This window comes from Schistosoma haematobium, chromosome 3, assembly GCF_000699445.3.
Source record: "Schistosoma haematobium chromosome 3, whole genome shotgun sequence".
Taxonomy (NCBI): domain Eukaryota; kingdom Metazoa; phylum Platyhelminthes; class Trematoda; order Strigeidida; family Schistosomatidae; genus Schistosoma; species Schistosoma haematobium.
The window spans coordinates 32,214,658-32,240,491 of NC_067198.1; the positions used below are offsets into that span (position 1 = coordinate 32,214,658).

At 31.9% G+C, this 25,834-nt stretch overlaps 1 protein-coding gene across 2 annotated transcripts in view; it reads right to left on the reverse strand.

The window, feature by feature from the left end:
* BRSK1_1 (Serine/threonine-protein kinase brsk1) overlaps positions 1–25,601 on the reverse strand; it is an 83,007-nt gene extending 57,406 nt beyond the window's left edge. For both annotated transcript variants that reach the window (XM_035730365.2, XM_051213635.1), the window contains exons 1-8: positions 25,492–25,601; positions 22,650–22,770; positions 14,276–14,370; positions 14,145–14,230; positions 13,945–14,085; positions 9,999–10,115; positions 4,513–4,546; positions 1,060–1,128 (exon numbers count right to left, since the gene is read on the reverse strand). In XM_035730365.2, coding sequence (XP_035585660.2) covers positions 1,060–1,128; positions 4,513–4,546; positions 9,999–10,115; positions 13,945–14,085; positions 14,145–14,230; positions 14,276–14,370; positions 22,650–22,731 — 624 coding nt within the window. In that variant the 5' untranslated portion in view covers positions 22,732–22,770; positions 25,492–25,601. The remainder of the gene's footprint in view (positions 1–1,059; positions 1,129–4,512; positions 4,547–9,998; positions 10,116–13,944; positions 14,086–14,144; positions 14,231–14,275; positions 14,371–22,649; positions 22,771–25,491) is intronic.
* Positions 25,602–25,834: the final 233 nt, after the last annotated feature.

Genomic DNA, 25,834 nt, shown 5'->3' on the forward strand with positions numbered 1-25,834 from the left:
AAATGAACATACATCAGTTATGAATATTAAAAAGCTTAAAATAATTAAATTAAAAAAGGAAGTCTTTAAATCATGTAGTTGATGTGTTGACTACAAGTAAAATCTAATTTATAAGCCATAGTGGTTATTGTCAATGCACATCATTGTTGCATCGTTAGTGGATAAATGTTAAGGGAGACAAGTAAAAAAAACACTATCATTTTCAAAAGGTCTACTGTCACGAAGCAACTAAACACCTACAACAATGAAATGTATTCAATATCTTTAGTAAGAATAATGGAAACACAGTTAACTTGTGTTTCATATACGATGGCAATTAATCGTTGTGGTCATTTTCATTTAATATGAACTTTTGTGGATGAAAAATAGTTATTTAAAGACAAATTAAACATAGAATTGGCAAAATAATTAAAAATAATTGAAGGCTATGTAAATGGATATTGAGTAATAAAACGAAAGAAAATTATCACTAATCGTAAAATGTATTCAATAATAAACAATGATTACTTTTCTACACATTATTAGGGAAAAACAACCAGATACAACATTCACATACAAAATATAATTACAAAAATGGATTCATAAAAAGTGTACAGCGAACATTAAATATATAAGTGAAAAATAACGAGAGGCATGAAGCAAGTGGAAAATCTTATAGAAATTCGAAGCTTAAAACAGCCAACGCTTAAGAGGATAATACTAATATATATAACATGTGTTAACAACAGTGACTAATCCTCAATATTTCTGCTTTAATGCCTAGAAGTCTGTAACTATATTTTCTTACCATCCACATACACTCACGCATTGTAGTCTATTTATAGGATTACAGGTGAGTGTAATTCTGGAATTCGCCACAGTATATATATACTTAAGTTATTAATGTGTCTAGACTAATTACGAATAAGCGTGGGTATAATATACTAGAGGATTATGAAAAAATTACAAACACAAATTTACTGATAATATGCCAGATTTATGCCGGAAACTGAAACCTGACACTTGCAACATCGAATACGCTAAGGATAATACACAGACATACAAATCATGAGAACTTACCACAAGAAGAGCATATAAAATCACCCCACAAGACCAAACATCTGCCATACGTCCATCGTATTTTTCACCCTGAAATAATTTTTTAAATGACACAAATATTATAACTAAAAATGTAATTATCATTATTGGTATTCAGGAAAGAATGAATAGTTGTGTTGATAAACACAAAAAATATAACACGATATACAACATAGAAGCAATGACAACAATTTAAAGTGTATCCTCACATGATGATATATGAAGAAAGTATTTTGTAAAGCATTCAATTAAAATAATAGAAATCTATATTCATTCTAAAAATTAGCCTACTGAATTACTATCCTAAGCATATTGAAAAATATCAATGACATCTATTGAGGACAAACTGATACAGATCATAATTGTCTGAAAGAAAAAATGGTGAGACTATGATGTATGGACGACTTTTGAGACTAACCTTGAGTGACCACTTAATAACCAGGACCAAATGAGGGTTATAAACCTATGTAAGAAATTATAATTATAATCTACAGTTGATGATTAAGGTTATGAATTAGATTCCGGGTTTTCATCACGGACTGGCATCAGCTATGATGCCAAAACTCTATTTCTCCAAATGGATGAGTGAATTTCGCGCCAAAATCCAAGACCTGTTATACGTTATACGTGATTAGTTCGTCCATAAATTATAGTCTCGCCGAAAAAAATTATTGTGGTTATCGAAGCAATCTCAAATTTGCAACAAGGCAAGAGAAGAAAAATATCATGCTCAGAGTAGTTTCAATTATGAGGGTTTTTTACTAATTTCACATTCTATTCAACAAATAAATGCAGTAATACACTTCATAGGTATATTTGTTTATCTTACAGGCGTGTAAAAACAATACTATAAATTCCAACTCAATATAAAATGGAGCCAAATTAAATTTATTACTCAACCGTTTATGACAATTTAAATTTAATTCAGATTAATAGCTAAAATGCTTTACAGTTGAATGACGCAATGAAGTTAAACTTTTATATTCATTAAAAACAGTTAGTAAGAAATTTGTCCCGTTATGTGTGAGATCTCATGCAAATGACGTGATGGTATTATGTAATTACATTTATTGAGTTAACTAATGCTAAATATTTAGTGATGCATGAAAAGAAATATGATTCTGTATTGTACTAAGGCATTATTACTTTTCCCTAATTTATCTTTTAATTCTTTAACCTTATTATTACCTCTGATGTTTTATGTTTTCCTGCTATATTTACCTAGCTAATTTAATTTTATATATTTTTTAGTGTCCTACTTAACTAGAATAACCGAGTTATATTGGTTGCTTAATTTATTTCTTAAAATAATCACATATATATTTAAATGAGAAATATTTATACGAAAATATCCAGAAATAATCAGAAAATCAGTATAATCAATAATCTTCCCTAATTAATAGATAAACTCCGTGAAGATAATTAACCGTTAAAGGAGCTAAAATATAACTGAGTCGGACATCATTTATCGAGTTTATTGATCGTAATAACAAGTGACTACAGGAAAATAAAGTCAATAATTTACAATTGACTGATCATTTAAAAGTGACCGATATCATGTATGACAAGTGCTTCTTAGTGCCAATCATATCCTATCGATCGATTCCCGATGTGAAATCACAGACCTACAGGAATTCAGTCGCGATCAAAATAATTCAGGGGTAATGTTTCTGACCGTGAAGCTGGGTGACGAAGAACTGAATCAGATAACTCAGAATTACTGGTAAACCTTGCTATAGTGCTAAATAGTACGAAACCCAGGTTCAGAGTTTTATATCGACTACCTCTAACCTGCAGCTTACAAAGTCAACAATTGCCTAGATTTAAGTGTTATTGAACAACAAGCCGTAATAACTTTTAATAACTTCCACATAGAAAATAACAACTACTATAAATGAATGCTTATTTGGTTGGGATAATTAAAAGTTCTAAAGTGATTACGTTTCACCTTATACACTAGATGGCATAGATTACACTAGATTTTAAAGAGATACCGACGTCGTGTACTTGACATTTCACTAACTAATTCAGTTTTCGCAGAAAGCGATACTTCATCTTTCAGTGACATACAGGAAACTTGATTCATTCAAGACCAAACGCAGATATATTATATTATAAATATACTATTTGTGATATCCCGATGAGTAGAAAGTTGTATTTCTGACGTTTTGTGACTTAACGTAAGTCACTTCTAAGTAAATAATTAAATTTATTTGTAACTATCTAGTCAAACATTGGCATTGATACCAACAAGCTCATTAACATAGATTATATACTATTTTAATTATTGAAAAAACTAGTTGAAACAAGTTTCACTGTATAAAAAAATGAAACCAGATGAACCAAATGTAAAAGATGAATTGGATAGTTTGAACATAAAGTTTATGTAGTTAATAACGTATCATTACAATGAAATATGATGACTTATTGTAAGCCATGTGGATGCAAAACTAAGCTGCTGGATCAACTTTATTCTTCTTTGGATGGCCACTATTATCAATTTGTTTGATTCTCGATGCAGCTTTTGTCTTCTTTGGTCGACACTTATCTCTATGAAGTTAACTGTCAACCCACATGATTTTATTAATCAAGATGTTTGTACATTTTCTTGAAGGATTAGATCCATTTTAAATCAAAGCATAATTATAATAATCATCGTGTGTAGGTAGAACACAAAATTTACTGATTTTACAATGAACAAATGTATTAAAGTTATTTGTTTTCAAACTCTTACTATTTGGAATTTCGTATATTACTCAGATTCGATAATTCTCGGTAAATTCAACTGTACAATTAATCCTAGTGAATTGATAGTGTAGTAGTCACCTGTGAGTATGGTTAGATCCTTAAACATATGATGATGAGTGTAATCTGAAATATTGATTTCAACGTGAATTTCTATAAAAAGGAATTTGACAGTTTGTTTACATGGAAAATGAGAATACGTAAAATATTCTACCCAGTTAGTAATAATATTACATAAGTCAGAAAGAAATTGCGCTAAGTCCAACGAAGAACAGGTGAATGATGAATTGAACCATAGAACATCAAACGTAAAATATAATCCAAGTTCTAGTATAACCACTTAAATATACATTTGCATGATATACATATATATATATGTACTTGTTTTCATAAGAGTCCATTATCTTTTTTTGTAAACATGATAAATAAATTTCTCTAAATATATTAGAGAGTAAATGGAATGGAGAAAAAGGGAATAACCCATCTTAATCAGTTTTAACTGAATAACATGCACAAATTTTGCATGCATAGAATGAAACTATCTGAATCAGTATAGCACAACATACAATAACGACAAATAAGTGATCTAAGAATAAAATGTGATGTTTATAAATTGAAAATGGGGTAGATTTCTATGCATTGTTCATTTCAATTAACACATGCAGGTATACTATCCAAAATATCCCTTACCCTTATAACTTCTGGACAAGCATAATGTGGGGAGCTACATGAATAAAAGTTAATCAATGGAATAATTTAATGATATATATATATATATATATATATATATATATATATCAAACAACATTTAGTCCGTTATTAAGATCATTTAGTTTGGTATGGTAACGTACATAATTAAGCAGCTAAACTGAAAATAACATATAAAAAAGTTAATTAATGGTTTATTCAAAAGTTGCAAATTTTACAACCCCATTATAGATAAAAACTATTTCAAGCCAATCATTAGTCTTAAGTTGTATGACTGAGTTTTAAAAGTATATACATAAACGAAAAACTGTTAAAACATGTGAAATATGAATATGGCACTCTGAAGACTTTGATTAGATAGAGGGAGAAAATTAAATCTTATAATTAAAAATGATGAACGCGGTATTTTACATTGTTACACAGTCAATCAGTATAAAACCAATAACAGCATCTCCAAGAGCAATAACTAGAAAATAATATAATTATATGTGAACCTGTAAGTTTTTTTTATTAGTATGTACAAGTTGTTATGATCATTGAGATCATCAACCGATAAATGATGACGTGGCTTGTATTTTACACTTGTTGGAAAAACGTTCTGATGAAGGAAGTCCAGGACAGATTTGAGTGGAGATTATTGATCGGTAGCCTATGCCTCAAGAAGGGCAAGAGGCCTAACTTTCTTCACGTAGTCACTTTTCTCGTGTTATGCTGTTGCATAATGTGAACAACTTAAGCCCATGAACGTACATAATAGGTTCCAAACCGTTTATAACTGATTGGTAACTTGTCAGACTTTCATTTTGAATTCAATCTATAAACAGCAGTTCACCCTCCCGAGATTTAAGTCATAAATGGATATCAAACGGGTATACAAATATATTTGTCACTTATGAAATATCTAGTTCATCACCAGATATGGTAAACGATATATTCAAAGCAACTGTATATTCCGTATTGGTGACTGCACCTATAACTGTAAGACCTGGAGGGTTTTTTAACTTTGGTGAAACAATTTACTGGACAAGTGGATTATTTATTTATAAGTAGAGAATATTTCTTTATATTAAGAATAACCATGGTGTTAACACACCATCTTAAACATTTAGAAATAATTTTATCTTTAATTACATAATTAATAAGTAACGTTCATCAAAAACACTCACAATACCATTATAAATAGAATGGGATGTGTATACATCAGATAAATTACTTTTCATAATTACTTTATTGATTTGGTAAATGTTTAAGGAATAATGTCCAAAAGGATAGGAATTGAGCAAGTAAGAGAGCTGATGAATTATAAACAGTAATATATCATTAAATTATTTATCGTTAGCACCGATGAAGTGTAAATGAACAAACTTTTGACTAAAGATAAAAAACTAATCTGATATAATTCAACGACTTATCTGTATTGTATCATAGTGAAGTATAGGTATTAAAATTGAAGATATTTTTAAAGAAGATTTGTTAATCTGATAATTTTTTGTATAGATAGGTCTGTTGGTTTAGCCAAAACTTACGTGAAAATTCTAGGTTCACTTGTCATAGAGTTCAAATTTGATTCATTGAGTCATCTCACTTGAAGCTAATCTATTTATTGGAATGTGACTTCGACTAAAATCACTAGGTTTAACAACCTACTATAAATTAATCAGTATGAGTTTTGTTCTACTTTAATTGATCTATACAAAATGCCATCAAGTAATTTGGCGTAGGAAGTATACGATATACTTTTATTGTCTTATAAATAATTAATAATGAGTTAATATCGATATTATATTGCTTATGATCATCTATTTATCAATATTAGGTATTGAGAATAAGTGATTTATTTTCTATCAAAAAAGGATAAAATGACACCTTTCAGAAATAAGATATATGTATCTTGTAATCTATGACATAAAAATAATTAGAAAAGTCTCACTAAAAATCCATAAAACGACGGAAATGCTATAAAAGAAAAGAATGAGTAAAAAAGAGTAAAGAAAATGAAATGTCAGTATATTTGGGAATAGACAGTTTAACATTATAATGGTGAATTTAATTTTTCGATTTATAACCCAGTCAGTAGTGTTTTTTATAGTTTAGCCTAGATCATGTTAAGAAGTTATAACCTATTGGTTAGAATTTGTGAGATAAGAGCAATCTATGGTTGGAAAGTTTAGGTCAAACGGATCAGAATCGATAGTAAGTGCATTCGTTTGTCATCTGCCTGAAAATCATGAACTTAACACAAAACCATAGTTTGTATTGCTTAATTTCACTCACGCATTAATATAGGACTATATTTCTCATTTAGTTAGCTTATCACTACTAATCATATTATTACTTAATGTCCCATGGTTTTAATCCTATTCATTTCAGTATATCATACCGTAAAGATGGACAACTTGTGTTAGTGCACATTTTTATAAGATTATAAGTTGTTTATGACTCACTTTTCTTCAAAACTAAAAATTATAAATTGTTATTGTCTACACTCTCTGTATGGATAAACCATTAGGCCTACAATTGATTACAAAATTCATTCCTTTGATGTGTGACACTACTAAGACATTTTACTCATTTTATTGCAAAGCAATATTTAACTCATGTGTAATGATATATATACTTTCATGACTATCGAAGCTGACCTCTATTAATTATGTATTTATTGATCAATCCAATTAAATATATTCTTATCTATTACTTTATTATTTTTTTATTTATTCGTCTATTTTGTTTGAAGTCCTATTTGAGTAGATAATTTAATTACTTTATCCCATCATAGACTTTCTGTTCTACAAATTGTTTTTTTTTAATTTGTTGTTATAAACTAACTCGTTTGATTCGCTTAGGCTATGAGCACGAAAGTTACAGAGAGAGAGAGATGAAGAGAGAGTACAGAGCATTAGAAGAAAAAAGTTGAATAAATGTAGAAAGTAGTCACAAATATAACTAATTAAACCTATGCATGAAACAAAATCATATTTTGTCTGGTAATTTATTTTTAACCAGTTTTCGATTACAGTATGAGAATTATATATATATATATATATATATATATATATATATATATATATATATATATTTCAATTATGTAAAACGACATTGAATAGAGAAGCCAATATAACATTATTGATTCGTATTTTTGAACCAGAGACATGATTTATAATGATGATACTATCACGAAATCTTAATTGACACAAAAACTGGACTTGATAGTGTGAAAGATAACTGGACTAATAGCACATACAGTTAAACTCGTGTTATCATGAAACGGTGTAGGTGTATGTGTTCATCAACAAGTTTCTTCAAGCCTACCACAAATTTAAATTAACTGGAGAAATATTTAGAATACTAACCGAAAAACTTCATAGAATTCTCACTTGGGATGGATACGAAATTAAATTGTAATATGTAATACGTGAAATCAAAATGCCGATTTCGGCATATGCAATTAAGTTCATTGCTTTTAGAATTTTTTAGTATACTTGGCTTTAATCAAGTAATAAGCATAGATTTATTCGAAATACTCGATAGAAATGATTATGTATACTTTATAAAATAGTGGAAATATTTTAGTTGAAGAACCTCTAAGGTTGTTTGCTGAACTTGAAACCAGATAAATACAAATGAGTGATATTTGTGTATATATGTTATTTTTAGCCTATTCTGAACACATTTTTGAAAAATACAGTAATTTATAACAATATAAATGATTATACTCAATCGCATGATACATGAATAAATCTGTCCGTAACGCCTATTTTATTAAAAGTATCATTTCAAACAGTTAAAAGTTTAATCATTAGTTATAAAATTAATAATATACATTTTTAAGACCAAATATTTGTGTAGATAGGACTCCTGATCCTCCATTACCAGTGAAAAAAAACATGATTATTAAAAAATATCCAAGCCAATACTATTAAACAACAATACTGCTGTGTCTGCCGTCCAGTAAAGATGACTATTTGATAGTTAAGAATATCTAGCAAAGTAAGGAGCAATTCGAATGTAAAATATATTCAATTGAACCGGGATATGAGAACTAACATCATAGAATTCTTGAATATGGTGGGTAAAAATACAGTTTAATCAATCACAGCTTTATAGGAAACGATGAAATCCTAACAATAACTTATAAGTCTAATAGATCGTTGTTGACGTTGAAAATATAGATATCTTATGTATGGAAAAGACAGAATAACTTTTCTCTTACTACTTTCACAAGAATGGATCGACAATAACAATTGTAACTAGCATAAAACAATATGCTGCAAAAAATATAAATGAGATTGATGCAGTTGTTTCTATCACAAACGGATCAAATGCTTGTCAATAATAACACCTAATTATCATATCTTATATAGGAAAAAAGACTTTAGGGTCACTAGAAGTACAGTGAATATGTAAAATATCAATAACCATACATTTATACAAAATAATCAAACAGTACCAAGTAGATTATATTCATAATAGTAATGATGATGTTGAGGAGAAGAATGATCAATGATGTGAAATAGAAATTCAGACAATCATGACATTATTTATACAATTTTTTGTAATTAAAATACTACCATCAACTACAAATATCGGAAATCTTTTGTTAACAGCTCTAGTAATAAAAATAATTTTAACACGTTAATTTAAATTTTTTAATTGATGTTAGACCACCATTGAAAACCTGGAAGCATTGGACGGCCGTTTCATCCTATTGTGAGACTTCTCAGCAATGCGCATCCACGATCCCGCTCGCGGGACTCGAACTGTCTCGCACGCGAACGCTGGTGGTATAACATCAATCGGCTCACGATCACAATCAGAAACTTAATAATCTTCACAATCCTATACTGTCAAACTTTTTAATCAAATCTGACAAAAACTAGCAAGAGAAAGAACAGTAAAATTAATTCTTTTTTATTGGAAAATAATAACTCATATAATCTGTTTGATGAAAACATAAATCAAATGCTTTTTTTCCAGAAAGTATTTTTTCACTATAAACTGATTTACTCTAAACTATTATTATTAATCATATCTTTAATTAGTTTAATAATAACTTTGTGTTCATTAATCTCGAACAACGCGATAAAAATTCTTCCAGTTCTAAGTAGAAAATCAGTTATGTTGAGAATGAGACAATTATTCAATGAATATATTAAAAGATTGGTCTATAACATGAAGTGATTGAATTCGAAGATCTAGATTATTGGATTAGCATTTATTTATTTAGAAGTGTCATCTTCGTCACAAATCCTCAAGTTACTAAATTCCATTCTATGTGGAGATTATGAATAAAAACAATTCTGAAATCTCAAACCAGACATAAACAATTGTCTTTGAATAATTTTAAAAGTAAGTAAATGTCACCTTCACAAAACCATCTAACTTAAATAATAAAAAAAATAATGACAATAATACAACATAAGTTTTTTTTTAAAATAAAGAATACAGAGGAAAGTAAAGCATACACTTACCCACAACTAGTTTCTAACAATGAACCCTCAGGTTGTAATGATGCCATACCAAAATCAGCGACACGTATATTTAATTGATCATCAAGTAAAAGATTTTCGGGTTTTAAATCTCTATGACTAATTAAATTATAAGTAAAAATAAGTAGTAAATATTATTTCATAAAATACAAAAAACGATATATAAATCTTAAGCAGAGATGGATGGCGAAATTCAGGAAACGGGTTTTGTATTATTTAAGACTTCATTACTAGCTGTTATATCCCGACGAATATAATGAATGGTAACTGTTGGAATCTATTTCTGGACCATTACTATACACATATTTCTATCGTATGATTTTTAAGTGACTAAACTATTTATATTCGTGTTTCTCTTATTATAAGCTTTATTTTGACCTATGAACTATTATTATACGATATACCATTCCTGAGTTATGCCCTGTCTATCAATCACTATCTCCCACATTCACAGCCACATTTAGCTGAATCTTGTACAAATGTTATTTTCTATTTTATGGTAGGATGTGGTCTGTTTGGTTGGTATATAAACCCAGTATGTTTGAAATAAACGATTCATAACACAGAGGTTGAGACTTGTGTTCTGGACTTAACAGGTAGGGCTAGACGGGAAGCAGGACCGATAAGACTCTCGACTGCTCGTACGGGTTTTATGCGTCATTGGTCCGGTCGATAAATCACTGTTCTCTAATTGACAGTATCATTACCTTATACATTAATAGGACACTACCCGCAATTTACAACACTAGCCACCATTCATATCCGCTTAAAACATCTGTGAATTAATGGCAATATAGAGGTAGTTTGCACAGGATGTACATACGCCAAAAAGAGACTACATCAATTGCAGTTCTAATCATCAATCAGGAGATTCAAACAACCAATATAAATGATATATAAAGTTGCATAAAACTTCAACAGATAAATGAACATAATGGATAAACAAATTGGAACCAAACAGTTCATTAACTTTTAAAGTATCATCTATTGAATATCGATTCATCGATCTAATGGAAAAAAGCAAATTTAATCTTCTAAACAAAAAGTCTCAATATTCTGAGTTTCATAATGAAAATTACAGTCGATACATACAAGCAAAAAGAGTTTAGAGGACAACAGTAAGATATTGACAATTAGTAATAGGTAACCTTTATTGGTTTACCACAAAACAGTGAAAATTATTTTCTGTCAATTAGATCGCCAGAGATTATTGTAAGTGAGAAGATTCCACACTATAGTTATGAATTTTAAAGAAGAAAATGAGCTGGTAATCAATCTCATGAAATAAGAAACAAATACTTCTACTTATACATTACTTTTAAAGGAATTCAAAGAAATTAGTCCGCTGAAACAAAGAATATGTGTAAACATTCATCAAATTTGGACGGATAATTTGACAGAATTTGAGCGCCAAGCAAACAGAAGGCACCATATGTAAATGTTATATTTGAATAATTTCAGTCATCAAATTCAAATAACCTCGACATTTCAGCCGCCAGAATCGTCTGAGCTTCTTCAAGGAAATAATCAAAATCAGGAGTACCAGTTCTGCTTGTTTTCATCAAGAAGCTTAGATCAATATGACTGGTGAAAAGTTGGAATTATTTAGATTTTAATCGCTGAGATTATTCGTACATAACATATACATAACATAAAACAAATAAGATTGAGAGGATTTCGTTTCTTTTGAACGTCATCAAATATTCAGAGCTGTCATATTATTTCACTACTCAATCCCAAAACGTCATGATGAACTAACATTTTCCAATAGATCACTGAATTTCGAATTCAATTCTGAAAGTCCCTATTTTTTATTTAAAAATAAGTTATATCATGCAGCAGATAAAGAGAAGTGGCGACGAGACTATCTTTTAGGCGTCAATAATCAAAAACTGTCACTCTAAAATTCGATAAAATAAAGAATTAGTAAAATTATGTTTAATCGGTTGACTTTTTAAAAAGAATATGTCTTAAACTTCTGTTCTCATTCACACCACGTATTTCAACAAATGAATGAATCACAGCAATTGTAATTTTACTGTATTTTTTACAGATGTGTTTGTCCATTGCCCCAAAACTGTAGGAAGCTCAGAGAAAACTGTCGCGATCCTTCAGAGGTCTGATCAAAAGATATAGTCATTTAGTAAGAGACACTCTTCTACTGTTCATAAAACATTTAATCGTAGTTATTCACCAGCATATATTAAGACATCGTCGTAGTATAATTACTTTCGTATATATATATATATATATATATATATATATATATATATATATATATATATATATATATATATATATATATATATATATAGGATGGCCATCAGACAAATCAAGAGTGGGAGAGAAATAGGATATGAGAATATATAAGTTGAAGCACTGAAGTCAGAAATAGAAGCAGATCCAAACATGCTCCGCGTTTTATTCAGAAAGATTCAGGAGGGACAAGTTCTGATAGACTGGAAAGAAGGATATCTCGCCAAGATACAAAACAAAGATGTGAGCAAGTGTGAAAACTACAGAAGAATCACACTACTATCGGTATCAGGAAAAGTTCTCAACAGAGTGTTGCTCAACCAGCTGAAAGATCCAGTGGACGCCCAACTTCGAGATAATAAGGCTAGATTCCGAGAGGATCGGTCGTGCACTTACTAAATCGCAACACTACCAATCATCGTTGAACAATCAGCTGGATGGAACTCGTCACCATACATCAACTTCCTTGAAAATGAGGCGTTTGAAAGCGTTGACAGGAGAATATTATGGAACCTTATTCGATAATACGTTGTACCTGGGAAGATCGTCAGCATCATACAGAATTCATACGACGGACCACATTGCAAAGTCGTACATGGAGGGCAGCTGACTGATGCATTCCAAGTGAAGACCAGTGTCAGACAAGGCTGCTTACTTTTACCCTTTCTCGTTCTTCGGGTGGTTGATTGTAGTATGAAGACCTCCACATTTGAGGGGAAGCATGAAATACAGTGGGAAGCCTGGATGTGACTAGATGATTTGCACTCCGTAGATAACCAATTCCTCCTATCCCATACACATGAGTAAATGCAGATCAAGACAACTAGTATAGGAGAACCCTATTTATAATTAGGCCTTAACATACACAAGGGTAAAACCAAGATCCTCAAATACAACACGAAGAACACCAACCCAATCAAAATTGATGGAGAAACTCTGAAACAAGTGGAAATTTTCACGTGCCTGGACAGCCCCATCGATGAACAAGGAGGATCTGAAGTAGATATAGAGGCACGGATTGATAAAGAACAGCAGTACTACAGTCGAAGAACATATGGAACTCAAAACAACTGTCAACCAACATCAAAGTCAGAATTTTCAGTACGAAGGTTAAGACAGTCCTTTTGTATGGAGCTGGAAGTTGGAGAACTAATACAACCAAGTATTTATAAACAGTTGTCTACACAATATACTCAATTTCCGTTGGCCAGATACCAACAGTCTACTGTAGGAGAGAACAAACCAACTTCCAACTGTAGAGGGACTTAAGGAAAGACGTTAGAAGTGGGTATGAGATAGGTTGAGGAAATCATCAAACTGCATCACTAGGCAAGCACTAACTTGCAATCCTGAAGGGGAACGGTAAAGACAAAGACAAAAGAACACACAGCGTCGAGAACTGGAAGCAGGTGTCAAAAGAATTAATAAGGACTAGAAATAACTTGAAAGGATTGTCCAGAACAGAGTTGGATGGATAACGCTAATAGGTGGCCTATGCTCCTCCGCGATGGGTAATAGACATAAGTATATATATATATATATCCCAAGTTTAGCCTATTGTTAGAGATTTAAAGAATAAGAAGAAAGAAGTCAAGTTTTTAACAATAAAATTTTTTGGAGGCTTGTCAACTGATAGAAATAAATAAAGGTATCGATAGAGACTATCACTCACCATATGCAATGACTATGACAAAAATCTAATGCAGATATAATCTGTTTAAAAAATCTTCTTGCTTCTTTTGGCGCTAAACGACCCTTCCGAACCAAATAGTCAAATAATTCACCACCGGACACATGTTCTAAAATAAGATATCTATAAAAGGAAAGACAAAAGGCAATTATTCATATATATATATATGCAGAAATACATACAAATGTCGTCTGTTTTCGTAGACATCATATAATCCAAGTACATGAGGATGTTCGATAAGTTTCATGATAGCAATTTCCCTTTCAACCTATTCATGTTAAAAAACAAAGAATGAACTAAAAAAGCAAGTTACCTTTTGAAGAACGCTATCACTTAACTTCTCTCGGTTGACTATTTTAACAGCTACCTTTTTACCTGTCACACAGTGTACTCCCATTTTAACAAGTCCTGAAAAATGAAGTAGGAAACAAAAGACAAGAAAGTTGAATATCCATATTAAGTATACATGGTTTAAACCGATGCAACTAACAGTCTCATTAATAGAACTCGTTTGGCTTCCTATAAGCTCACCTGAGTAGATAAAAAGAAATGATTATACTCTAGGAAATCTTCTGTTTACTAAGCCATTAGTAGTTAAATAAATAAATATAAAATTATTATGTCGTGCAGTATATATATATATAAATAATTTACAGAAAGCTAAACACATTAATAGATAACTTTCCGGTTTCAGAGAGATGTAACACCGTATCATTACATTTTTTCAAGACCTAATAGATATACTGAACCTCGTATTTAAACACTGAACAATTTTTTTAAAAGCATTACATAACTAGTTATTTCATTTTTAGAAATTAAAATTTTGCTAAATCTCCAATCATGAAAAAATAAAATCTATTAAACCGAAACATTTTAATAGGTGGTTATGACTAACGAACATATTAATAGAAAAAAGGTGAACACTATAAGATAAAAATGTTTTAGCATTCGAAATACAATATATGAAAAGTTAAAGGTATTAAGATAAGTAAATTTCAACTTTATACAAATTTTGCTATCTACAGATAAGTGAATTGTCGGTCTAATTGTTAGAGTTCTGGGCTTTCAACTAACCGGTCGCGGTCTGAGAACTGTCACTCATTAATTCGAGTTTGGTAGCTGAATGGTATCAATAATTCATACATAATGATACGAAAAACCAAGAGTATAAACCAATACTCTATGAATTACAATAATTTAAACAACAATATCAAATTACAGTGTTTCTATAATCATTAGTATAATCTCAAAAGATAAGTTAACCGGTTTGTTTTACTTAATACATTTTAATGTACACTTTTAAGAAACAAAAAAGTTTTCATTTACTTACAGTTTATGGTGGCGATAACCATAATTTGTCAGCCTATCATTACAGTTATAACAAATAAAAATAGACACAAAGGCGTAAATTTAGGGAATATTTTCCTAAGCAGTGATTGGAAGTCGGTTGAGTGGTGGTTTCTTGGGGAAAGCAGTTTACTTTTAATTACACAGTTTAAGATTCGAGCTCCAACACGCCTACTACAATTTCGGCAGCCGAGTGGTAGATATCTTCGGTTTTCACATTGTAAAAGTTTCACAAGGTCAAGTGTAAAAACATACCCGATGAGTTCCACTAATTTCGAACAATACAGGATTGAAGTGGTTTTTCGCTTGCTGAGAAATGTCGGTCTACTTCCTAAATATTTCTTAGATATTTTATGCATAGTTATACTGATCAAATAACAACAGTATTTGATTAAAATGGGACATTTGATCCAAGCTATTAGTAGATACTTGGTTGGTATCTGATTTCATAGGATTTTCAAGTAGAGTTTAAACATGAAGTGAGTCAACAGATATCTAATGAAACTAACTGGTTCGGAAATTTAGGAACAAACTATCAGCTAGTGTGGCAGCAATTATTTCGTCTCCGTGGTTCAAATGTGGACTAGTATATATAATGTTTTATCTATCAATTCGCATAATTCATGTACAAACCTGTAGGTTACTCTAAAACTTCTAGTATAGTTGGTAAAGTTACTTGAAAACTAAAGCATAACAGAATTATTACACTTATTAGTTTATATCTTAAATAAGTAGGGTTATGCTCTAGTACAGATGAGACCCACTTAACTAGGATAATTTACTATTTGGAAAAGTAGGGGAAACTATCACCGGTTAGTTCAGTTTATTAGGAATAATTTTCCTATACTATTGATTCTTTATAAAATAAACAATGAAAAGTCTGATTTCCGTGATTAAATAAAGGAAATAAGGGAGATTTCACACTGAGTTACTTGATATTGTTTTATTTAAGCAATCAGGTATTCACTTATCCATGAACTAACCAATTCACTTAGTAAAAATTCCATGCCAAATCCTACATTGATGATGACTGACTACTTAACAGTGACTAGTTTCCTTCTCACCAAGGTGAAAGAATCAATCAAGTCACAAATGGGACAGTAACCAACCTATGTAATCGACTTGGTATCAGCCAGTACCAGGAAGTTACCGAATCCAATCTCTTGGCGATTGGTTTTGGACTCAATGATATAAAGGTATTTTGCTCCCTAAGAAAATTGAAGCCCTTGGATTCCACTCTATGTGAGGCCAGTGATAACAAACTGCTAATGAGAAGTTTCAAACAATTGTCTAGTGATTCATGGTTTGTAATTATATCAGTTCATGTCGAAAATTCTTACTGAAATATACAAAAATTTGCGTGATACCACTCTACACAAGGACAAGCCAGTCTCTAAATTTCCTTAAAAGAATTTAAATTGAATAAGAATGGAAATTCCTTCTTAATAGTTACTTTTTTCTTATTTCCTAAGAAAATATTAAAGGCTTTCACCAAAATGTAAAATACAATTCATTCAATGTAACAATTGATTACTGACTAGATAGCTTATACAATTTAATCACTCATGAAATTTCAAAATGATTTGGAAATAATTTTTTTTATCTCCAGGTAAGAAACCTAACTTACACTCCTCACTACTAAACTTTAAAAATAATATACAACCATTAGAGTGGTGAACTTATTGGGTGGAGAAGTGACCCACTCACTTCGTAGGCAAATACATAGGTTTTGGAATACTAACGCCCTATTTAAAAGAATTAGTCTAGTAAAATTGTAAAATGATGTGAAAAAAAAGAAAGAAATGAAATATAATCAAATAGACTTGATGACTTATAAAATGACGAATTTATTTTATTAATCAACATAAATAACTAATTAAGGTAAAATTATTAAGACGTCGATGATTATGGTGTATTTTACTACTTAATTTGAAATGGATTATCAACCTGGTAAAGTATATGAGTAGAAGAAATATTAAAAATTAATTTTCAACTTACAAAACGATAATCAACATATATTCTGACTAAAACACGATTCAAGGTTTCTTTCGAAGACTAAGAAATCAAACTAATGTACAGTATGACGTCGAATAATTGGGAGATTGAAGTGTAAGCGCTTTATCAACATTCACTAATCATATTAAAAGTATAGTATTTAATGTAATTGGCTTTAGGCTATATTGTTTGACGGCTATTGATGATACTAGATTTTACAAACTGAATTAAGAGAAGGAGGGTTTGAACCACCGACCTAAAGGTCAAAATTTGAATGCTTGGATTACTACTCTTTATGCTCTAAAGGTCCAATGCAGGAAAAAAACTGAACGATTTCTACACCTAGTTTAATTGGACTCGTAAAAGAAGCAAAGGCAATCAACCTGTCGTCTCAGTAAACACTTGTAGAATTGTTCATCAGTGAATGATATAACATGATTTTCTCCATATGACTAAATGTAATATAAATGTCAAACAAAAACATTTATTCCATTAACGAGAACATAGACCTGATACACCTTTCACCAATGGCATATACTGTATAACTACATAATAAACAAAAATGCACCAGCAGCAGTCTAATATAGACAGTGAACAGGCTTGAATAGACAATATTCAAACAAAGCGTAATTAGTGGATTGCATTTTGACTAAGACTCGGAAAGATAACATATATCCCTATATGATTGAATTTAAGTGTGGTAGTCATATTTTCAACTTTCAGAACAAGCATTTTGCATGCAATGATATCGACCAATAAAGACAACTAATTAATTTTCCGAGAATTGAAGAAAGAGTAAGATTTAACTGACACATTTAGCTATTTATATCGAAAAAACGTCGCTGACTGATATACATTTAAGTAGATGGTAGATGAATCACTAGTTTCAAACAAGGTAGTAATCGATTAACCATTTGGAACATTTTATAGAACTGTACGCTCTTTCACTGTGGATTTTCAACATTCCCATAACCATTGGCTACGGTCACAAGTTTTCTCGGCTCAAAACCTATCCTACTGGTGTTAATAGGCCTGAGCTTTATTACTTGCTAGACACAAGATAATCTATTACCATAAGCAAATTTATTTTCTATACCTTTTTGTTGAATTTAACATTTTTCTGTCATTGTTGTCGACAAATACTGAAAACATAAACCAACACATTTGGCACATTGCTTTTCTTAATATCTGACTCTAATTTCGTCCTAAGAATAATTCCCTACGCTGAAAAACTACTAGGCGAAGGCTACCAGTAAACCATCATAAAAAAGAGAAACAATATCTCGTCCTAATGGTTGTAATTTTGAACTACCAAAGAAATTTTATTGCCTCAAGAGTTTGTAAATGGAAATTCGATTAGCTTAAATTCCTTTATCTGTCAAAAACGAGGTTTCCGACCCTAAAATGAGTCACTTAAAGAGACTGAAATTAAAAAAGTGAGTAGAGAAATGTATCAACATAAAATACCGGATTGAACACAAGTAGTCAAAACATAATCATATTTGGAGTCTGGTAAAACATAGATAATAGGAAATCATGATTCATTCTATTTAAAGTAGCATTTAGCGCTAAGAAATATTTATAAGAACTATGTGATATCATTGTTTTCAGAAAGTTTAAACTCAGGCTATAACCCGTGGTAGACATTAATGGCTGAATAATTAATACTGATTGATTCCATTATGAGAGGTATACAAGGGGATGATATGACAAAAAAAACTGTACAATAAATAAATAACAGGCATTTCGCTAAAGCACCAAATGAAGGAAACTATTAACATTTTAAGGGATTCAACTGCGCATCCACAAAAGCAGAGGTTACCCACATTACTACACTTGCTTTCACAAAAATGAAGTCCGTTGAAGTTTTATTAGATTTTTATGGTGCTCATTCTGAGTAAGTCGTGATGTAATCGTTAGAAACCATTTTGTATGTGGAGTAGGATCACTATTTCATCTGATAACTCCATAAAAGACATACAGACAGAGATATACAGAAGAAAATTGGAAACTTTCACAATGCTAATGGATAACTTTACGATTGTCACGCTCTACATCGACACATCAAGAAGGGATTAATAGAAGCAAAAAATAGAAATAATACTACTCACAATAGTCAGAAAGTAGAATTTAAAGATAGGGCAAAAAAGTTAAGGTTGATAAATTAATTTTGTACAGAATAATACGACATAAATCACCAAAAAACAGTGAGTGAAGTTCTGCCATATTTGACCGACCTTCACATGTTTTATCAGCTCTTCAACTATAAAACACGAAGATCAGCCCAGAATAAATTTGTTGCTTACTTCTGGTTAATTAAATAATACTGAACAGTATTTCAATTAATTCATTCTCAACATGATCCCGATAGTAAAGATAAAGTAACATTAAGTAGTTTATTGCAACTCATCAGCAATGACCAACACAAAAATTTTATTGGTTGGTTAGTAGATATCAGCACTTATTACTAATTGGTTTAGATCTGGTTGCATTGCTCGTAAAATGGGACCTTACCTGGTAGAACTTTATTTATTTTACATACAGTAGTAAAGGAACACAAAAGCTTGTTTACAACGTTCGAGTGAGTCGAGTTAGAAAACTAAGGGATAGGGTGGCTTTGAAAACCCCACGAAATAATTATGAGCTTAACAATAATGACAGCAAAGACAAAAGCTCAATGAGTTACTCTGTTCACTTGGATAAGGTTTCACCGTATGTATGACAAAAGCTTTGGAGATAAGAAATGAACGATAGAATATCATCAGCATAGGGCTGAGGAGATTGTTGAGTTTAAATTGATATCATGAATGAGTGAATGTTAGACCACCATTGAAAACCTGGAAGCATTGAACGGCGCACCCACGATTCCCCATCAAAAGGATTCGAACCCAGGACCTTCGATCTCGCGCCCCAACGCTTAACCTTCAGACCACTGAGCCGGCACCAACGGTATTAATGTCCCATACTAGGACGAAACGGCCGTTCAATGCTTCCAGGTTTTTAATGGCGGTTTAACATTCATCCACTCATGATACCAATTTAAATAAAATATTAAGCGAAACTTGTATTCTAAACCCACGACAAACTCCAAATGGTGAGTTACACGCTGATAAGATTATCGGTTATTTAGCGGTTACTGATGGATCGTTCAGCATCTTTAAACCATGAAGGGTACAATCCTCAAATCCACATGGAAAATACGCAAAGCGCAAACGATACACGACTCAAATAAAATATGGATTAACTGATAAACATGTCTTAACACGTGTGCAGTGCTAAACGATTTTGAATTATTTGAATATGTTAATCCGTGGGAAACAGTCAACAAGAATATCTTGAGATCACTTGAGACTCGAACATCAGTCTTTGTGATGATCTAGATGTCACTTTCCATTATCATCATGTAGCTAATGAAATTCATCCAGTCTTAAGGTCTCTTTCCAGAACATTCAATAGCCGAAGTATGAAACCATTAAATACTATTTTCAGTGTTTATTTAAGACCTTATCTATGGAAAAACTTCTGCATTGTCTCTTTACCTTAAGAAAGACATTACTCTCGTAAAGCGTGTTAAAAAACGGTAATCAAAGAGGTGTTTATATAAAAAATAAATCGTTCTCCATTAGCCTCGAATCCCTTAATTTAAAACTAGTGCTGTGTAATAGGATTAGGAAGATTATAAACACAATGTAATATATCGCCCATAGTTTGCTCAAGCCTAACAGATCGCTGATACATTTCAGTAACAGACTACATATAAGAGGAAATCCACTCAGGATTAAATATGAAAGAGCTCATACAAAATTTGTGTAAGTCTGTCCGCCGTTTCGAAGAGTAACTTATGGAGCTCTCTACTGGGATCTATAGCTAAGGCTATTTCTGCTGAATTCTTAAAAAGAAAGCTCCATGATTGCTTCAGTTCTGTAGATACTGAAAGATTAATCTAAATATTACTCCTCCATCACCTCTATTAATCATTGATTTATTTTTTCCTCTTAGTCTTCAGAACCATACTTCTCTGTAACCAAAATCCCTTTTCTACTAATGAGACACCGATCCAAAGCAACAAATAATTCTTTAGTTCTCCCAAGCAAAATTTGAACGAACATAGAGTGCTACAGAACAGATTTCAGGACGTTCCAGGAAGTCAATCACTAAATGGATTTGGAAAGGAGTGGATGTAACCTTTTCTCCACACAACCTGGACCAAAAATCAAACTTCACATGCTTTTGTCTTTAATGGTCATACGTCATGCATATACATTGAAAAAGGTATACCGCAGAACAACCGACTTGACTATTAGCAAACATTCATTTAATTCGTTAAAATATCTGAGCATCATCTATGCTCCAAGTAGCTTAGCCTCCAATAACAAAAAGTGAAGAAAGTTTTACATAAGGTAAAATAGTTCAACTCGGAGTTAATGTCACGCTTGGTTAAGTGTAAATGGAAATCGACATGACAATCTTGAAACGAATAATTATTTTTTTCTGCCTAGGTGCCTTACAAATTCTTAAGTCAGGGTTTAAAGTGCAAGAACTTACAATACCCATATCCTGGCCGTAGTCTAAGGTTAAGATATAAAACATTTTCTGACGCATGTGAGTGAACTTTGAGTACACGCAACTATTTATTTTGGAAACGTTTAGGCATTTCAAACGTTAAAAACCCGCTCATTAGATATTTCCCCATGACTATTTTAACGTTATTTACCTCTTAATAATTATATTTCAATCGGTCCACAATAAATCACAGAGAAAACAGTAACGTTTTTCTTAAAACAACGTTACTGTAAACCAAATAAAAGAAATTGGAAATTTACTAATTTATCATTATTATTCTTTGCAAATGTAAGCTGTATTTCTTAATTTGAATTTGTGAAACAATATCCCCAAAACTTATAGTGCTTGATCCACTAACGTTTATTGCTGAAACCTTTAAACTACACTGGTGATACGATTATGCTTTTGATTTTTTGAAACCAGCCACATAATGTAATTAAGACAATGAAATTGTTCGCTCCCCAAAGACATAAGGATGACAGCTTCATTTAATCACAGAATGACAAGCAGATATACAACATCAAACGTTAAAAGTACTTTAAACTATTAGGCGCATATAGTGAGCTACACTAACACGTCCTTACAGATAGAAGAGATGGAGTGGACTTATTAGCCGGATCTACTTGAATTTCAGAGATGATGTTCATTCTGCAATTCGATTGATCAAAATCCAGTCAAAATATCAGCAACAAGATAATCCAAACTATTACAAATAAAATTTATGTTTCTATTCATTGCAAGCCACATAACTTAAACAAGACTATGATACTAGATCAACTAACCTGTCTGGCCTTTTCCCAACGTCTTCTCAAGCCTGTACGGTCCTACATACTGCTCTTCGCGTACGTAATTACGATGGGACATATTCGGACATCAAAACTCTTACGATAATTGTCTTTGATACTGTTAAAATATAGAAATGGATAAAATTAAAAAGATGGAAGAAAGGAACGGAGAATTTTCGGTGACTAAATAGAGTACTCTTTATATTTAAATATTGTCTTAAGACAATGCAAATGGAGTGAATTTTGTCTTTCTGTCAAAAATTCCACATGAACTAGGTCTACGAAGATTTAAAACGGTATGCGCTGCATACATAAAATCTAGTATTCAAAAGAATCTAACGACTTCCGGCATGTGAAATACAGCTACCTCTTGAGACGCTAAAATACAAGCTATCAAACTATGAAGTGGACGGATTTTATCGATATACCTACCAGTCTAAAATGTATCAATGTCTAATTTCTGTGGGACCTTAATGGTGTCATATAACTCTACCATTTCCTATTGGAGTTTTGTTTGATATAATATTTGTGAGATCATATGCAAAGTTCAAAGGCTCACAGAAAAACTAGCATTAGATCTTTGATAATATGAATGGGCAGTCTTTGAGCACATTTTCTGAAAATCTGTGCATTCTTATTAATTAGCTGCCACAAAATTATTGCTGAAAACATAATAAGACTAACTTTCATTTGCCCGAAAATACATGCCTTACTGTCAGTCAGTCGGCTACAACGTAGAACCAGGCACATATATGCATCAGTCCAAGATGCCATACCTCATTAGCAAAGCAAGATGAACACCGGATACATAGGAGTGGTTAAGTCAATGGTGGTAATATATAAAAGAAAGATTGTGTATAAGGATATAGTACAGGAAGAAAGAATTGATTCATAGAAAGAAAGATATGAAGCGATTTTAATCTCTTAGTTTAAGAGAAGACAGAGAGTGTATACACCTACGTCATTTTGATCGATTTTTAGCCATGTCACACAGTCTCCAACCATTGGTTACGATAGTCACGCGGACCCCAACCAAGTAGTCTGCATCTACCAACATGACTCAGACTAGAAGTTAGTGACTTCAAGCACTGATGCCACGTTTTGGTTTTGCCGTTCCTAACTTTCTTCCAACCATCTCCAACACTAGTTAGTATTGCGTGTCGTGGTAATCGGTGTTCAGGAATGTGTAACACGTGGTCCAACCATCTCAGTCGATGAAGATTCACAACATCATCGACTTATTTGCCATCATTCCATAATACCCTGCGTCTAACCTCACTATTACTTACCCAGTGATCCTGGCAGATGCTGACAATATTTCTAAGACATCTGTTATCGAATACCAGCAACTTACAAGTATCTTTTACTCTTAATGGCCACGTTTCGCAGACATAAAATAGAACAGAACGAACTACTGTGCAGCATACTCGTCCTTTAATTGATAGACGGATATCTCGCCTTCACCATAGGTGACGTAAGTTGGTAAAAGTCAAACGAGCTTTTCGAATCCGTGCTGAAATTTCGTTAGACACTAACCCATTGTGGCTGGTCAGACTTCCAAGATAAGTGTTGTCAACGCGTTCGACTACTTCACTCCCTATCTCTAGTTCAGATATTGACGCAAACCAGTCCTGAAGTAACAACTTACATTTAGTGGGAGAGAAGCGCATTCCAAACATTCTGGCATTGTTGCTTAGTGCTACCAAAAGACTGCATTTTATCTGCGTCTTCACTAAACATAACTATATCATCTGCATATTCTAAGTCTATAAGTGAACTTCCTGGTAGGAGATTAATGTACGAAAATTCAGTCGACGAGATCGTTATTTCCATCAATAGGTCTGTGATGAAGTTAAACAGAAATGGAGAAAGTGGACAGCCTTGATGGACGCCATTTGAGGTTGCAAAATCAGATGACAGTTCGCCATAAGCTCTGACTCGACTGGTAGTGTTCGAGTAAAGAGCCTTCACAAGGTTTATGTACTTCTGAGGTACGCCTTTCAATGACAGACACTGCCACAGAATCTCGCAGTCTATGGAGTCGAATGCTGCTTTTAAGTCAAGAAAGACGTTATTGTGTAAAAATTCATTTTCTATTGTTTGTATTCCAATTAATTTATTAGTGAGATTGAACAGTAAGTCAAAAAGATGCCAAAAACCATAGAAACATATGACATTATTCATTGTTTCTGTGATAAGAATGTTGAAGTGAGTTAGTATGAATGACATGAAACGTTCTAAAGTCCGAAAATCACAATTTCTAATGAGTCGTTAACCGTACACTTATTTCGTTCAGACTGCACCCGTCTAGTTGGCAAACGAGCTGTACAATATAGATTGATGAACAATCTCTATTATCAAGGTGATGGCTAGACTTGTTACGCGCAATAATCATTGAAAGAACATACTCAGAAAAATCAAAATCCAGTCCCGAATCGTTTGCATTTGAAGCTACGTCCTTAGCATTTAGTTATGCATTACAAGAATCTCCTGATACAGCATGAGATATCCTTGACATTTGTCGATATAATTAACAAGATAAATGATTTCTGAGGTACTAATAATCATGAGAACGAATTTGATCCATTTTGTTTGTGGTACAGAACTTTACCACTTAAGACTAAAAGTGACTACAATAATATACAAACTAACTTTACACGGAAAATTAAAATTAACGTGAGTGAACAAATTAAGTATAACATAAAAATTGTCGTTTTTTGTGTGACAATTATTTCTGGAACTATTAATCATATGATAGTATATCAACTATACGTCCGTCATAACCAGATCGACGTTCTCATACTAAAGTTTGATATATTTAGTTTTGGAGGCTACTTACGTTTAGAGTTTCATGAAATATTTTCCTTAATAGTGTTGAATTTCTTATCCAATCATAATTGCAAACTTATGAAGTCGGTAAAACTAAAACCCCGCGATCTGGGAGCTGTGTGTTCTTTTGATAAGCAGGAGGGTAAAACAATCCTGAACATAATGAAAGGGAACTGTAAGGAGTACTAAATCTTGCGATAGTTATAACACTTCTTTCACGTGGTATAGTTGTTAAGCAGAGATACAGTCGGTGGGTCAGCCTATCACACGATGTGGGTTTTGATGATCGACAGAATCTGTACTCAAACATTTATAGTGCACTCATTTTCCAACACCTTACATAAGAGAGCTAA